The sequence below is a fragment of the Capricornis sumatraensis genome, chromosome 10 (genome assembly GCF_032405125.1).
Source record: "Capricornis sumatraensis isolate serow.1 chromosome 10, serow.2, whole genome shotgun sequence".
NCBI classification, from domain to species: Eukaryota; Metazoa; Chordata; class Mammalia; order Artiodactyla; family Bovidae; genus Capricornis; species Capricornis sumatraensis.
Window position 1 is genome coordinate 68,812,339 of NC_091078.1, and position 17,924 is coordinate 68,830,262.

General features: G+C 41.7%; 1 protein-coding gene across 1 annotated transcript in view; it reads right to left on the reverse strand.

Moving 5' to 3' along the window:
• Window positions 1-2,293: 2,293 nt before the first annotated feature.
• CNTN4 (contactin 4) overlaps window positions 2,294-17,924 on the reverse strand; it is a 425,127-nt gene continuing 409,496 nt past the window's right edge. Inside the window, exons 17-22 of the mRNA XM_068982346.1 lie at window positions 17,610-17,844; window positions 14,878-14,990; window positions 14,135-14,321; window positions 13,591-13,703; window positions 5,372-5,540; window positions 2,294-2,403 (exon numbers count right to left, since the gene is read on the reverse strand). Coding sequence (XP_068838447.1) covers window positions 2,303-2,403; window positions 5,372-5,540; window positions 13,591-13,703; window positions 14,135-14,321; window positions 14,878-14,990; window positions 17,610-17,844 — 918 coding nt within the window. The 3' untranslated portion in view covers window positions 2,294-2,302. The remainder of the gene's footprint in view (window positions 2,404-5,371; window positions 5,541-13,590; window positions 13,704-14,134; window positions 14,322-14,877; window positions 14,991-17,609; window positions 17,845-17,924) is intronic.

Genomic DNA, 17,924 nt, shown 5'->3' on the forward strand with positions numbered 1-17,924 from the left:
CATTCAGAGGAAGGAGGTCAGCGAGGGTTGGAAGGCTTCACAGACAACCAGGGGCTGGAGCTACCCTAGAACAGTCAAGATCGGGGATTAAAGAAGAGTGGGGGTATTTCAAGAAGGGGCAGCCAGATGCCCAAAAGGCACAGAGGTGAGACCAAAAGCAAGTGGTGTTCGGGGGCCAGTGAGGGCTCTGTGTGGCTGGGTATGGACTTAAGTTGTTATTAGATTAACAAGGGCCTCAGGTTTAGATTTTATCCTTGTAGCAATGGGGTTGGGAGAAACCTTAAAACAACAGATATCCTTAGATTAAGTGTAGAAAAGACTGAGTTAATCCAGAGGATCTACTCACGTTTGATCTTCAGGAGATTTATTTGTGGATTTTTGACCCTCTCTACTTCCAAAGAGGACCTGCAATGGTGTTTTCTCTGGGTCTTCTAGGTAGGGATCGAGGCCAGAGACTTTTGAGTCCCTCTAGGATCTTAAATTATAACTAGCACAAGGGTGAGTGAACAGATTCCCTGACAGGCAGGCAGGAAAAATGCTCCCAAAAGACAAGTATCTTTACAAATGACAGAATATTTATTAACAATACCTTTAAAAAAAGATTACATATGCTAGATCACTGGTAAATATCATTAACACTGGGGTTGGGAACTAGCTGGGGTGTTATTTTTTTTTCATTCATTTTATTATTTTGTTGATTTTTTTGTGTGTGTGATTTTAAATTTTGTCTTATTTCAACATAGAAGTAACCATATCAAACTAAGAAAGGAACACAGCTTGAAATACTGACAATATATTTTTTCCCAGTTACCACCCTAGTTTTTACACAAGTGGAATCCTGATTATGACTTTATTGGATAAATATAGCTAGAAGGTTGAAAAGTTAACTTATACTCTTTGTAAGCAAAATTGACAAATTACAGGCAAATCTGAGCTCTCTGAGAAAGAAGAAAAGGTGCAGTGTGTTTACAAGTGAAAATTTTTATAGAAAATTTCATTGCATTTTATTTGCACTGTTCCACTAGTGTCAACTTACAAAACCTCCCCCGTTATAACAAATAGTTCTTTTCATAAGAATACGGTTTTGTTGATATTGTCATTTTCCAATGCGTGATTTTAAGATGTAGAAGATAAAGCTTATAAAGCAACAAGGCTACCTACTGCAAAACAGGAGAATCATTGAGATACCATACAGTTGTACTAAAGATCTCTTATAGAGTCATGAAAAAAATTCTTTGTGGCAACTATTTGCTGAAATAGGAGAAATCTGCCAGACTCCTTACATAATTCTGATTTAAAAGAAGGGATCTATCATTACAGAGATACACATATTATCTATAAGAGATTTTGTAAAGAAGTTATGAATTCATCGACAGAGAATTACTCTTTTCTTTGTTAAATGTACATTCAAAACAGATACATTTAAAGATAGTGAAATTATTCTTTATCCTTTGAAAGACGTGGCTGACTATAGTAACTTTTGGTCTATGTTACTACAGGATATGTAACTTCCAGTGTCATGGCTAAGATAATGCTACTACAAAGACAAGGCTAACTTAGTCGAGGGAAAAGAAAGTCTTACCGTACGATGCTAAATTCAGGGGTGGGAGTACTGCTCAAGGTACCTCTCGGGCAGTTAGTTTAGGTTTTGAGATTGTGGCCATTCCTGAAATCATCTCAAGTTGTGTGGAACAACAAAATTCACAACAGGGCTGGAAAACATATTGTACAATGGCTGAACGACTTGATTCAGTGCATCAGACATCCCATGAGTCATTCCTACACAGCAGCCTTGAGTTACAGACTAATCCTTCAGCTGTGCCGCCTCTAGACTCTTGTAGAACCATACAAGGAATCTGCAATGTATTGACCAAGGTGAGTTTCCAACTCTGTCTTTAAAGGAAATATTTTCAAACAATAATCATATGATTGTGTTGCCCATAGCATTTTACAGCAGAGGAAAAAAATTAATATCTACATTTCATGTTAACTTTAAAAAATCCTATAAAACACTAAATATATAATAAAAAATATGCATATAAGGACATATGTAAACTGCTTTGGTAACATCATATTACAGATGTCTTCAGTGCATTGCAGAGTTTCCAAAGAAACTTCAGACAAAGCTAGATTTGCTTTGAGGAAGTACTGTAGAATGCCATTCCTAAAGAAGCAAAAAACATTTTTTTTTCCAGTAATAAGATGTACTTGAACAACAATATTACTTAGTACTGGGTGTCTTCAAAACAACTAGCTAAATGTTGCTTATATTATAAAGAGAAAGTCCTTCGGAGAACTGTCGTCATAAACTGGACCTTGCTGTGAGGGAGATCATGATGGTACTGATGGCCGACAGCGTGCATGCATTTGAAGTGGACGGCCCGGCTCCTCTTGCATAGGCATCTGCAGAGAGAAGACATTCACTCAGCATCCACTCACCCTGGCAACAAACGGAGGCAGGACACAGGGCTCTTGGAAATGGAAGAACTGTCTCAAGTCTACTGGAAATGACCATCTCTCTCTCTCTCTCTTTTTAAAATTTTTAACCTTTTTCTTTTTGGAGTATAGCCAATTTTAAACTTTTTCTTTAATATTGGGGTATAGGCAGTTATGGGCTTCCCAGGTGGCACTAGTGGCAAAGAAGTCGCCTGCCAATGTAGGAGCTGTAAGAGACATGGGTTCGATCCCTGGGTTGGGAAGATCCCCTGGAGGAGGGCATGGAACCCACTCCAGTCTTCTTGCCTGGAGAATCCCACAGATAGAGGAGCCTGGCGGGCTATAGTCTATGGACTTACAGAGTCGGACACAACTGAAGCAACTAAGCACAAGCCAATTAACAACATTGTGATAGTTTCAGGTGAACAATGAAGGGACTCAGCCATACATACAGATGTATCCATCCTCCCCCAAACTCCCCTCCCATCCAGGCTGCCGCATGACACTGATCCCTGTGCTACACAGTGGACCTTGCTGGTTATCCATTTTAAATATAGCAGTGTATACAGGCAACCATGAATGTGCTCTCTAAGTCTGTGAGTCTCCTTCTGTTTTGTAAGTAAGTTCACTTGTATCAAGACCAACTCTTATTGACTGTTTTAGTCTCTGTTCTATGACGTCCTAGCTATGAACTTGGGAGCAGGTGGTGGCCATCTCTGGACCTCTATTTAAGCATTTGTTAAGGGAGGGTGTCCACATCTAGCATGAGAAGAAACTTCAAAATAACTGCAAGCACTACAGATAAATACTAGGCTATCAATGATGCCGCAAAATAAACATTGATGTTCTCTTTCGAATTCAAGGTTGTGCTGGATACAGAGCCATATGACAATTCCTACAAAAACCCTGAGAACCTCTGGTATGGTTATTACACAATTTAACAGATAAGGAAACTGGGGCCCAGAGAAGGAAGATAAGTCTAAGATAAGATAAGTCTTTACCCACTTAGTAAAGACCTGAATTGGGATTCCAACACATATATATCTAAATATACCTATTTTTTCCCAACAAAATAAACTCAATCTTTTTAAAACTTTTCCTTATATGTCTTATATTGTTTTCACAGTAAGAAGTTATCAACTGTCATTTGAGTTTTATCAAGATTGTAAGATCTCTAACCATCAAAATGGAAAATCTCTTGAGAAAGAGACCATGTTTTATTCATGGCTACAGCCTTATCATCTAATCATTATAACAATAAAATTGCTTCAAATATGTTTTTGTAATGAATTAAATCAAGAATTATCAATCTTAAAAAAACAGTTCTGGAAATGATAAGCAAGTATGAAGTCAGATTTTAAGAAAGTGAGATAAATTAACCCCCAAACAAACTCCAATCTTGTGTTTTTTGTGGCCTGGAGATTACTTCCACATCTCACCATAAATCTGGTTCCTTTCAACAGAAGTTAGAGCCTCTACTGAGATGTAGAAACCAATTCTCCCCAGTATTTGCAAAGAAAAAAATGTGTTACTGTTTGCACGCAAAAGAGGTGTAGTAAATATAAACCTCATCTGGAAGATGACAAATTACTCCTGAATCTGGAGCGTGTTCCTGGTGCAGCCTGCATTTCCCACCAGAAGTCCTGTTCTATTCACTAACAGTAACAAGTGCTTATTCAGAAGAAGGGTGAAGTAACCAGTGAACACTTTCTTTCCTGATTCGAGGCATCCAAATTAGATCGATGCAGTTAAAACTGGGTGAGTGGATGCTTTACTGTAACTTGATACAGCAAGGACACTAGACCCATTCCTCACCCAACAAATAATAAAATGGACACTGAACAAAGGGACTGATGCTCAGGACTCTGTAGCAAGGATTGTCTGTGATTTAAAATATCATATCTCCACCAATGCCCTGAAAGTTCCTATCTCCAGCCTTCACTGAACCCCTTGCCTCTTGACTAGTAAATCCAAAAGCCAGTGAAAATCGACGCTTAGATACCTAATGGCAATCTTATTTGTTTTATTATTGTGGAAAGATACACTTAATGTAAAGGTTACCACTTTAACTATTTTAAAGTGTACAACCCGGTGGCCTTAAGTTCACTCCAATGGTATGCAGCCAGGACCACATCTAGTTCCAGAACTTTTTCAGCAGCTGGAATGGAAACCCAGTACCCATTAAACCACAATGAACACCAGCGGCCAGTCACTTTCAGTCACCAATCTGCCTCTATGGATTTTCCTATTTTGCCTTTTTAAAAAAATTTTTCGAATAAAATCATACAACAAAAAATAATCTGCTGTTGAGATAGTTGCAAACACAGTATTTGACAAATAGATTGAATGTATTTGTCTGAAAAAAGAACACACGCTTCAACAGTCTTTGAAAACAAAGATATTCTTGACTATATGTAGTCATGTGTGCTTATGTACATATGTTACATACACAAGTTCAAAATAAACAGTTTCAAGCTCAAAATATTTTCAGCCAAAGACATTAAACTATATTGTATCACTAGAGACAGGCTTCTTGAGCAATTTAAAGAACTCTTTTTTTCTTGTTCTTCCTAAGTCACACTTTTAACTTTCTAAGCTATAATGTGGGGGTTACTGTAGCTGTAGCTGTAAACCACCTGGGTCATATGGAAGATGCTGGGTGACTGATCTGTGGCTGCTTTAATCTGATTATTGATTGTCGAGTGATTAAATCCTTATTACATCAGTCAAGACAAGTCAGACTGTCTTGCACGAAACTGTCTGTGATCAGCAAATATCAGTTGTCTAAGGAAGGAGGATGGTATTTTCCATTTTTATCACGTCTTCTTTTTTTTCGTGTTTAATTTCATCTGAGCTCTGGCTCCCTGGGAGGCTTAGGCAATAAGGCAGACAGGGAGAAGGGAGGGGAAAAAAAAAGAGAGAGAGGCATTCTTACTTGATATCTTTGGAATTCGAATCTGTTCACTGCTGCTGCCATCTCCTCCATCACTGAATGGCTTAATTTCTATTATATAATCTTCATCAAAAGGCAAAGAAAGCTCCACCGATGTTTTGTTTGTTTCAATGACAGACGTGCTGCTTTGCCTGCTCCATCTGTACAGGACCTGCCAATATGGAAGGCACAGGTGTCACCTGCTGTCCTCACAAAGGCCCCCCCCAGGATGCAGCCTTCATTTGCTTCCACCTCTGGGCACCAGTGAAATGTGGGGATGCTGAAGTTGTCAGGCTGCCCACATGCATTTGGAAGGCTCATTTATAGCAAGGGGCATGTCTGCAGCCACCATTTATTTCATCACGAGGAAAGAGTTGACAGGCTCATGTGGCGTGGTAGCGGGGCTAGCATGAGCCTAACAATGTGCTGTGTGACCTCACATAACCTCTGGAGACTCAGTTAAAACACCTGAAAAGGTGGCTGTACAGAGCTCAGTTACATACACGGGTCTTTGGCATCAGAATAGATTCGGCTGCTGTGTGACCTTGGTCCACTTACTTTGCCACTCTGAGCCTCAATGCCCTCATCTGTAAAATGGGGGCAATAATACTGACTTTCCTGGGAAGTCTTCAAGATTGCACAGGATTCAATAAAATAAAGGACTCAAAGAAAGCATGTAAGACTGGTATCTATGAAGTCTTAAAGGAAACAAGAGATACAAAGATAACTTGGCAAAGGTTAGGCAAAAATCAGGCATGATAAATTATCATTATTAATCCTTTGGAAAGAGGACATTTCAGTACAGGAAGAGCGTCTCTGAAAGGCAAGGGCAGAAACCCCCCCTTTTTTCCCTCCCACCAGGAACCCTTTTAAAGCTACATAGAAAAGGGAGGATGTTATAGGACAATTACTGTCACTCTCGAAGTGTCTGTAGCTTCTACAGTGTCACTCACACATCTTTGTTTACCACTTTGGCTTCTGCTGGGCCAGAGTCTAGGCTGGTAGTTTACAGGATGAGATGGCTAACTAGCGCCCTGGAAAATACACTCACCACCTGGCATTGCCTACCTTGGTCATCAACAATCCCTATTAGCAGATAAAGGCCCAGAGAGGTGTACCTGCCTTTCTGGATATAACAGTTGTGATAAGAACTGTCCCACAAATGTTTTCTGTTTACTCTGAGCCAGACACTCTACTGGCACTGCTATGCTTAATGGTGACAGCATCTGACAAGACAGGCACTATTATCCGTGTCCCCAGATGAGGACACTGAGGCCAAGAGATAGTGCAGAGCTGGTGAGTGACAAGATAAGGGTTTCTAAGCCCATGCTCTTCAACCACTATAACTCATCATTCCTCTTGATATTCAAAAAAAAATAGGGCTGGTGACATGAATGGTTCCAGGTCCTGGTTCTATGTTAGAAGCACTTAGGGAACCTGGAAAAATACCAATGCTCTAGTCCAGTGATCTCCAATATTTTTGGCACCAGGACTGGTTTCATGGAAGACAGTTTTTCCACAAATTAGGGGTGGAGGGGGGATAGTTTCAGGATGATTCAAGTGTATTTTATTTACTGTGCACTTTATTTCTATTATTAGCACATCAGCTCCACTTCAGATCATCAGGCATTAGAAAATGAGGTGGGGGAACCCTGCTATAGGCCACTGGTTCTCAACTTGGGTGGGGGGAGTGGAGGAGCAACTTCGCGCCCCGGGAGGGCGTTTGGCAAATGTCTGCAGACAGTTTTGGTTGTCACAATGGCTATTGCTAGTGTTGTGAGTGCCTGGGTCCTCCTATAATACAGAGGGCAGTTCCCACAACAGAGAATCATCCAGCTTGAAGCGGCATCTGTGAGGAGGCTGAGGAATCCACCTCCAGCCACGCCCCAGACCTCCCATGTCAGACTCCAGAGAAGACGGGTCCAGACCATGGTATGTTTTTAAAAAGATCTTCAGATGTTCATTCAGGGAATCATGAATGACATCAGGGTTCTCAAACCTAAGCTTGTGTCAGAGTTGACTAAAGAGCCTCTTAAAGCATCTATCACCAGGCCCCACTTGAGCTTCTGATTTCATAGGTCTTAGTTGGGACTTGAAATATCTGCATTTCTAACAAGTCCTCAGGTAATACCATTGCCTCTGGTCCAGGGGCCACACTTAGAGAACAATAAGACTAGCTCATTTTCCCCTAAGACCCACTGCTGCCACTGTTTAGTCACTAAGTCCTGTCCAACTCTTGCGAACCTATGGACTGTAGCCCGCCAGGCCTCTCTGTCCATGGGTTTTACCAAGCAAGAATACTGAAGTGGGCTGCCATTTCCTTTTCCATGGGATCTTCCCAACCCAGGGATCAAACCCAGGTCACCTGCTTGACAGGTGGATTCTTTACATCTGAGCCACCTGGAAAGCCCCCTAAGACCCACTATGAATTCTGATTTGCTGAGGTCAGAGACATAGGGTCACTCTTCTATTGCAAGAAAACCCAAACACAAGAGAAATGCATCAAATTCCCTTAAAATGGTTCAGATCCCATTTGTTTCCTGGCATTTCATCACCTTTATTTATGTCTCTCTAGTACAAGGTGGAAAACACAATTTCCTTAGGGTGGAAAGATTCATAAGCGTCCCCCTTCCTTCTCAGGAGTATCAGTTGTATCAAACTCAGCATCCACTCACTAATGATCAGGCTCAAATAAATCCTGAGGCGCATCCAGGACTGTCAGAGCATCTCATCACAGCCCCTCAGGAACATGGGCTGGCTGATGGGATGCAAGGGCACATCTGGCTTTGAGGAATAAATTGCTTCTTTGATTTACCTCTGGTCCTTGCCAGAGCACAGAGGATTCAACTAGTTTCAAATATAAATCCAAAAGAAACACTTACAGGAAAAAACAGCCCTTTTATCAGCACTGCTTACTAGTTGTGTAATGTTGGGGGCTGAGCTGCGTGCATCCGTGCTAAGTTGCTTCAGTCATGTCCAACTCTTTGCAACCCCATGGACGGTAGCCCACCAGGCTCCTTTGTCCATGGGGATTCACCAGGCAAGAATACTGGAGTGGGTTGCCTTCCTCCAGGGGATCTTCCCAACCCAGGGATCAAACCTGTGTCTCCTGTGGAATTGCAGGCTGATCCTTTACCACTGAGCTGCTGGGGAAGACCTGGGGGGCTGCAGTGGAAGCTAAATGAAGGCCTGTATAACCTTTACGCCACAGTGAAGCTTATTTCAGCTTTAGTTCTGTTGATTGACCTTAGCCCAAGCTTAGTTCAGCTGATTGACTTCAAGGCAGTGCTTACATTTCTTATAATCCACGGTGGAAGATAAGGAGAAAGAAGAGTAAGTTCGTGGGAATAATGAAAATAGAATCAAACACTATTGAATGCTAATCATGAGTTTCAACACCATATACCTTGAGATAGGCACTATTAGTATTCTGATTTTCTTTTTTGGCCACTCTGCATGTAGGATCTTAGTTACCTGACCAGGTATTAAGCCTGCTCCCCTGCATTGGAAGCGTGGAGTCTTAACTCCTGGATCATCATGGAAGTCCCTATTCTGATTTTAAAGATGAGGAGTCTGAGGCCTAGAGATGTTCAGCAATGTGCCCAAGGTCTTACAGCCAGTAAATGGGGGACACAGCATTCAAACTCAGGCAGGGTGGGTTCACAGCCGATATTCTTAACTAAGACCACCTTGGCCACCACTGTGGACAAACGGCTTTCATTTTCTGGGCTCTGTTTCCATGAACACAAAACAAAGGGGGCTAGAGAGTAGAAACTCATGGCCCATAGGTCACGTTTGGCTTGCACATTTTAACTATTTGGCCCTCGGTGGGTTTACTTTTTTTTTTTTTAAGTTAGATGTCACCATTTAAAAACCAAGAAACTACACATAATAAAATTTGGGGTTCTACTAAAAACTGGAAGATATGGCCGCATTGGTCAAATTCCTGTCTGGAAACAACTGGTTGGACCTTAGAAGTGACTACCTTTTCTGGACCATCACAAAGTCTATAGGTACCATGGTCTCCAACACGCCCTGGTATGTCATGATGCTATGCGTCTACCTCAGGACCTTTGCACATCCTGGTCACTATTCTTGGAACACTCTCAGAGAGCTGCTTATCTCACTCTCTCCTTTTTTCATGGACCAATTGAAATGTCACCTCTTGATAAAGGCTTTCCCTGGGCTTTATTTTAAATAACATCTTTCCTATCTATCCACTGTCTACTCCCCTCACTCTGAGTTATTTCTCTTGGTAGTACTGTATTGATCTATTTGTTTACTTCTGGCAGGCAAATAACTGAGAGGCTAAAAGGTGAGACTTTGGATTCATGCTGCCTGTATTCCAAGTTCAGGTCTTCAATATACTAGCTGTGTTAATAACACTGTGTCATGTACTTGGGTGTTGCTAAAAGAGTAGATCTCAATGTTCTCACCACAAACAAGAAATGGTAATTAAGTGATGGGATGGAGGCCTTAGCAAATGCTATGGTGGTGATCATATCACAATATATAAATGTATCAAATCAATGTGTATATCTTAAATTTACACAATATTATATGTCAATCATGTCTCAATAAATTAGTAAAAAAAATACAAGCTATAGGAAGAAGGCAAGTTACTAAACTCTGTGCCATGAGTTATTTATCTATAAAACTGAGGCTAATAACTGCACCTGCTTCATGGGTTATTATAAACTTAGAAAGAATTAGACCAGTGCTTGGCACATTTATTGATGATATTTTATTGAAAGAATTAAGCCACCTTAATCCATTTAGATAACCTGCCTGGCTCTGTTTACTTTGTGATACTAAAACCAGATACACTCTCTTTTTAGTTTAAGTGTGATAAAGTAGCTCAACAATTTGTGCTGAAAGAGTATTTGGGGCCTTAAACTTCCTAAAGTCGACTTCTTTTGTGGACTGTTTACCCAAGCCGAAAACCCACAGATCTAGACAATTTAGGTAGAAAAACAAAAAAACACAGATATGCACCAATGTTTAATTTTTACAGAACTATATATCCTGAACATTGACACTGTGCATGTAGCATTTCAATATCTATCGCCAGGTATGCTGAGATCCCTTGGGATCTAAATGAGGATGCGTGGGAGTCTGGTTCCTCCAGTCCCAGCTCTAAAGAGAAGGGAAGGAACTGAATTGAATGGGAAGTCAAGAAGAAGTCAGAAAGGCCCTTTCCCACCTTGTTACTCGTCCACTGTCAGCACATGGAGCATTTCAAACTTCATACCCACCTATTAGTGATGCTCCCTGAGGCCGGAAATTCCCACCCTGGAGGTGCCACTAGATATTTCATAGATATAATTTAGCTCTACAAGGCACAAAGAATCAACATGAAAAAACCTTATTGGGGGGGGGGGGGGGAAGGCCTAAATACATGGTTTTCCTTGTGCTGTCCTTCTATTATTTCCTGAGATTGTCCTTTCCCTGATTTCAGGATAGGTCTCTGTATCTTAAATTGTAATGGCTTTTTTGTTTCTTTTTTTATTTTAAATTAAGTCTGCGGTTGAACCCTTGTAATGAATATATGAAATAAATACATACTGGGTTGTTCTACCAAAAAAAAAAAAAAAGAAAGTATATATCATCTGATCTGCTGCTCAACTCTGCAAAGGTTCCATGCTATCTGACTGTAATTTGTTCCAATGTTTTATTCTAGTTCTACGGGAGTAAAAAGTTCCCCAAATACTGTGGGAAGCCCCAGTTCTTTTCTGGGAGGTGAACACTTCCTTGTCAGCCTTGTGCTGCTTGATTCCCACACGCCTGCCTGATTCTGTGCTGCACGGGGACTCTTCTAGATGTCTGTAAAAGTGTCTGTTGAATTAAAAAAAAAAAAAAAAATATATATATATATATGTGAAGGGCCTCCTTGGAAAAGTGCTAATAAGACAAGTTCATATGAGTTTCGGAGAGAGGGCGGGAAGACAAAGAAGTAGCAACTAAATGATACTCATTTTTCAATTCTTCTAAAAATGCCTATAATCTTTTAGACCCAGTTCACTGAAGCAGACTTCAGCTTGTGTATACATCCCTGCCCTGTGGAAGCTGATGGCACTCCAAGTCCCTTTACTCAACGGCCTTCAGTTTTTGCATTTGTAAAATGAAGGGCTTTGGCTGGATGATCTCCGGATTTCCTGCCCAGCTAACATTTTGCTTGGTTCCCTGAAATTCTTTAGGCAGCTCCCTGCCGTTCAATTTTATTTCAGCACCGGTTTCAACATGCAGTTTAAAGCCTAGTAAAAGCTTCTCTCATGGAACTCATGCCCCTCCTCAGGGAGTGCTAAAGCTTTGGGATTTTTATTGTGTTTTCTCTCTCCTGTTCTACTAGGTGACACTGGAAGCCGGGAGGAAGACTTTCTGTCTCCTGTATTTTTTTCCTTCTCTCCCTTGGTTTGGTTAAATTAATTCAGGCCAATCACATCTGCATCTCTTTCGTGCCGTGTTCAAAGTCCCGGCAGTGTCAGCGTGGGTCAGAGAACTGTGAGAGCTGTCTTCACTCTTACCTTCTTTCTTTGCTTCGTTTCAGTCCTTTCTCTTTCATCTTCCACCCTCCCAAACCCCATGCCTCTCTCAAGTTGGATAAAGCTGGTTAGATGAACTCTTTCCAATTATTTCACACTAAGAGACTAATGATTTAGGAGTTCAGGAAATGAGGGCTCCCTTCTCACATCACTGTAGAGAATGCATCCTTGGCTGGAGAAATTACGGGGACCATTCAGGCTATGTGCTCATGAGGCCCACAGTCTGAGGATTCACAGTAAGCCATCAGCCAATTACAATTACCCAAGAGAATGGAAAGTACTTTTAAAAATCCAACAAATAGTGAGAGCTCTGGCCATCAGGGAAGGCTTCTCATCTCAGACCCGATTAAGGACGCAGATGTAAAAAGGGGCAGTCCCGATGAGAAGGAACAGAGCCGTAAAGGCTTGGGGGAAATGAAGACACTGGCAGGTTTCTCCTTTAGCAGAAGAGAAATGCAGTCTCAGAGAGGTTACGTGATTTACCTGAAGTCACATAGTGACTAGAGGATCAAGACGTGGTTGTTTCTGCTCTAGTCTGTCAGATCCTTCTAGAAAGTTTACTTTTTAAAAAGGGATCCAGTGGAAGGTCTGTAGATCAGTTCTTAGGGAATATTTCCCTGCTGCAGAATATAAATCACTGTGCTGCATGGACAAAGAACGGTCCATAGAAGGGAAGGTTTCCGAATCCTCTAATCACACCACTCAAGGCTAACTGCATCAACTCCCAGCCCTGGCTTTGCAAACTGTAACCAGTGCCTGACAGCACTGTCAGTGTGCTGCTCGCCACAGTTCCCTACGAAAAAGTCACAAAATAGCAGCATGCAGGCTTGATGCATCCTGCCAACTAGTTCTGTTTGGCCTGTGTTGCCTCAGATGTTCTTTAAAAGTGAAACAAAATAGGATACTTAAAATGCCTTTTAATTTTAATGACTGTGGCACCACAGCTGCAATCAATGTCCTTTTCTAGTTTATTAAAGTCAGGCTAACATTTATAGGCTCAGGTAAATGAATTTCCTAAAAAATTCTTGTGCATATGTGTACATCCATATCCATATACACACGCGTATATATGGGCTTCCCTGGTGGCCCAGTGGTAAAAATCCACCTGCCAAGCAGGAAATGCGGGTTCAATCCCCGGGTCAGGAAGATCCCCTGGAGAAGGAAATGGCAACCCCCTCCAGTATTCTTGCCTGGGAAATCCCACGGACAGAGGAGCCTGGGGAGCGACAGTCCAGAGGGTCGCAAAGAGTTGGACATGACTTGGTGACTAAACAACAGCAAGAGTATCTCCATAACAAAAGGGACATGAACAAAAATAATTCACCATAAGTAACACGAAGTTACTACTGTTGATTAAAAATGTGATCAAGACAAGAACAAAACAAAATTGACTTTGGAGATATTAAAAATAGGATCTTCATGATTTTTTTATAGACCCAAACACAGGGTTTTTAACCACTTCCGATTGACTCTGTCTGAGACTGAAGTTTAGGCGATTCTCTCAATCCTGGTCAGTTGTCAGGGACCATTTATAAAACTCAGACCAGACCACTCTGGGGCAGAGATGGAGAAATGAGTCTGTGAGCATCATCTGGGAAAGTGAGGACAGATTCACGAGAACAGTGTGCCCCCATTAACAGTAGGAGTATAGGTGCCTTAGCAATAAAACAAATTACCCACTTTGTATCCTTTTACTTCTGACTCATTATCCAGGGCCTTCACTTGATCCCAATTGAGGATAATTTTGGAGTCCGATGAATTCCATATGATGTTTCCAGGGGGTTGACTTGGCGCTATAAAAAAAATTAAGATATACGAAGTCACAGATTATTAAGTCTCAATGGATTCTGAGGAATATCTCCTTCCTAGAATTCGAGAGTGGAGGCAATTTAACGGGCTATTGCACTAATATGTGTCTTCAAGGTCACTAAAATCTGACGAGATACAGCGCTGCAAATGGAAAAAGATTCAGTTGGTCGCCTAACATTCATAGCTAAAAGAAGTAGCCTTTCCCAGTGAGGAGAAAACATTTATCTTTCTGTCCTCCAGAGCAATGAATTTTGCATGGTATTCGGGAAGGTTCAGCTAAAATGCTAAGGTAAATCTGAATCTCCATAATGATACCAATTAGTATGCAAATGATCGCTGGGAGGTAGGGATGGGCAATGAACTTGGAATATGTTTGATGAATCCCTGAAATATTTCCGAGCAAGAATATTCTTACGTGGCTTTCTGGTTGTCACGTTGACGGTTGCGCTGGAGGGGCCTGTCCCAGCAGAATTATATGCCTTGACAGCTAAATGATACAGGGCACTGCCTTTTAAGTTGGTGATTTTTGTTGACGTCTGATTTCCTATTGTTCGTATTTTTCGAGCATTTTCTTCTTTGTCATCATGTCTCCAATATTTAACCTGAGAAAACACAAAGGAAGACCTTGGATGTCATACCTATTGGGGATATCTCCAATGTGATTTTTTTTTCATACAAGATTCTTATGACAGTGTTAATTTTCTGTATAGCAAGTCATAAGCAGAACCTTCAGAACCAAGACCTTTGCGTGCACTGAGACATAACTGGCAAGAAAAAAAGGCCCCCTCTTTGTTCTGAGCTTCAGAGTCAGACGGTAAATTGGCACAACCATTGTTGCTATTTCTCCCTCCCTGACTCCCACCTCATTTTGAGGCCAAGTGATGCTGGGTGTATCAGAAATCAAAGCTCAACTTGCCAACCATCTTATATATGCTCAGACCTGCATGTGTTTGGACAGAGATCTCTAATGCAGAAAGGAGTAGGCTCACAGCAGAATGCTCAGTGCTTTCATTCGTGCCCCTCTAGAAGCCATTGTTCTCTAAAACAAACATCTCTACATGGAACTCGAGGTCTTTTTTCCATCAGTGTGTGTGTGCAAAGTTCTCACTGAGGGGTAGAGACCCTTACCCAGAACCAAGGCACCCATCTCTTGCTTACCTCATACCCTTGTATCCGACCTCTATTCTTCTCCATGGGGGAGGCCCAGAAAACTTCAATGTCTGTTGCAGAAAGACTTCTGGCAAAGATGCTGGCTGGTGGTTTGGTGGGTTCTGCAGATGAGTGTGGAAAAATTTATGACTCTATTAGCTATATTAAAATAGGGTTCTGGATACTGGCATCATAGATGCAAAGAATCCTTTATTATAGACTAATCTTTACTGATCATGACCCAAACATTCACTTCACAGAGGACCCAGGATTAACAGCTGTGAGGGGGTGGTGATGGAGACGGTGCTGATGAGAGCTGTTCAAAGTCTTTGGCTTCTAAATTTAGAGTTAAGTGGAAAAGACTCTGATGCTGGGAGGGATTGGGGGCAGGAGGAGAAGGGGACGACAGAGGATGAGATGGCTGGATGGCATCACCGACTTGATGGACATGAGTTTGAGTGAACTCCGGGAGTTGGTGATGGACAGGGAGGCCTGGCGTGATGCAATTCATGGGGTCGCAAAGAGTTGGACACGACTGAGCAACTGAACTGAACTGAACTGAACTGGAAGGGAAATAAACCAGGAAACTGAAGTTTAAGACCCAAGTTCTCCTAGCCAGCAATTTATTTAATATACATCCTTCTTAATTAGCATTTGTCATAGGTGAGAGTTCTGCTCGCTATTATGAAAATGAGAGAGACAGAAAACAGGAGAATCAACTGATTTGACTAAGTTATAGGAGGGCTGGGTGACAGTTCAGTTCTGCACAGCCAGTTGCATGTCTTGGACAAGTCATTTATGCTTTCTGGGCCTTAGCATCCTTAGTTGCAAAGGAGAGTCTAGACCAAGTCTATCCCCCACATTTCAGTTCTTTTTGCCAGATTTCTGCCAGAGCTATGTACCATTTTTATGTGAAGGTTTTCCTGTCAGTGGTCTTTCTTAAGGAAAAGCTTAGGCATACTGTGCACTGTAACTTCATGACATTCTGGTTTTGATTTGATGGCTATAAATTTTCGGATGCAATTCAAACCAATATATAACTATCAGATATCTTTAAAGGTTCACCTAGAACCATTAACAGTAACTTGTGTGCTCCCTCTGAAATCCACATTATGTTCCAGAACATGCTGGAGGTGGAGGCCACTAAGGTTGGGTCTATTTATAATAATGTATTATTTTATCTGCATGTTAATTCACTCAGTATTTATTAGGGGTCTGTGTGGAATACATGTTCAGACACTGGTGACACGAAGGTGAAAAAATAAATATCTGGCCCTCAGGAAATACACCTTAGTGAGAATATAAAACCATAACTCAAAATTTATGATACATTGAGATGAGAATTATAACAGAGGAATGTTAGGGTACAAGGACAAAGAGAAGCAACTCAGTCAGCTGGCCTAGGGAAATGAGAGAAGGCCTTAGTTGCTGCTGCTGCTGCTGCTAAGTCACTTCAGTTGTGTCTGACTCTGTGCGACCCCATAGACGGTAGCCCACCAGGCTCCCCCGTCCCTGGGATTCTCCAGGCCTTAGTTGTTCGAGTTGAATTTTGAAAGATAACTGTGAAATCACAAAGTGGGCAAGGCAGAGAACATTAAGAGAAGTTGAAGCATATGCTAGGGGCTCAAGCTTCTTTGGATAACTGCAAATCCTCTGGCTATGGTTGGAGCATGGATCAGGCAGGGAAGTGAGGCAGAAAAGAGAGGTGAGGGTGAGATCATGGAAAACTGCTGAGTCTAAGGGGCTGACTTCTCTGTACAGAACGGACTGCATCTTCAGTTACTCCAAATCAATGACTCAACTTGCAACTGTTTTAATATGGTCTCATTCCGAACATCAGCTTTGAAAGAATGAAGGTGAATGCCAGTGGAAATGAAGACCATTATGCAAGGCATTCTAAGAGCAATGCTGGCACAGAGGCAGTACAAATAAAGAGAACTCCTCCGCATGATAACATCATGGGTGACAGTGAGAACAATCACATTGCTTCATGACTCTCTCTACTTAATAACAATAATTTTTGAGTATACTATGACACATGAAAAGTGGTAAGAGGAAATGCAAACTATATTTTGGCGTTCACCTAAAGGTACAAAATATAATTCTGTTGAAAGTAATATTATATATAAATGGAAGATCTTCTATAGTGCTTGTGATTTTGGTTCTTAGCAATGGAATTAATAATGGATATCCATTTGTTTTTATATATAATGGAGTTGCTGTCTTTCTAAGAGATTGGTGGAAGACAATGAAATGTATTTTTCATACTACACTTTCCTCAAGTCAGGATATGCCTTCAATTTATGGGTAGCATGCTAAATTGATGGCACATCCTGAAATCAACATCTAGGGCTTCCCTTGTGGTCCAGTGGTTAGGAATCCACCTTACGATACAGGGGACACTGGTTTGATCCCTGGTCCAGGAAGACCCTACATGTAGAGTGGGAGGTGGGCAACTTAGCCAGGGCACCGCAACTACTGAGTTTGTGCTCTGGAGCCCACCAGCCACAATTACTGAGCCTAGGAGCAGCACGTACTGAAGCCCTTGCACTCTAGAGCCCATGTTCAGCAAGAGGAGAAGCCCACACACCCGCAATGAGAAGTCCGCGCACCGCAGCTAGAGAGCAGCCCGTGTTCTCTGAACCTAGAAAGACCGCACGTAGCGACGGAGACCCAGAGCAGCCATAAATAAATACACAAATGAATGAAATCAACATCTTAGAATTGAAGAAGCATCATACCTTCTTCTGCAGAATATACCACCGTGGTGGGACTGAAAGGGCCCTCTCCTTTATTGTTGAAGACACCCACTTTAACCTCAAAAGGAGAGAAGGGACGCACGCTCTCATTCCTGAACACATATCTGGAGGCATCAGCAGAGGCTAGCACCGTCAGCATCCAGATCATTTTGCCGTAGGGTCGGAAGGCCACCACATAACCAAAGCCTCTGCCATTCTGTAACTCCTCAGGGACCGTCTGTGGAAGAAGGGAGGTGGTCTTCAGAGACTGCAGTAGCTTGATTCAAATGCACCACCACCCACACCCCATCTTGCCTC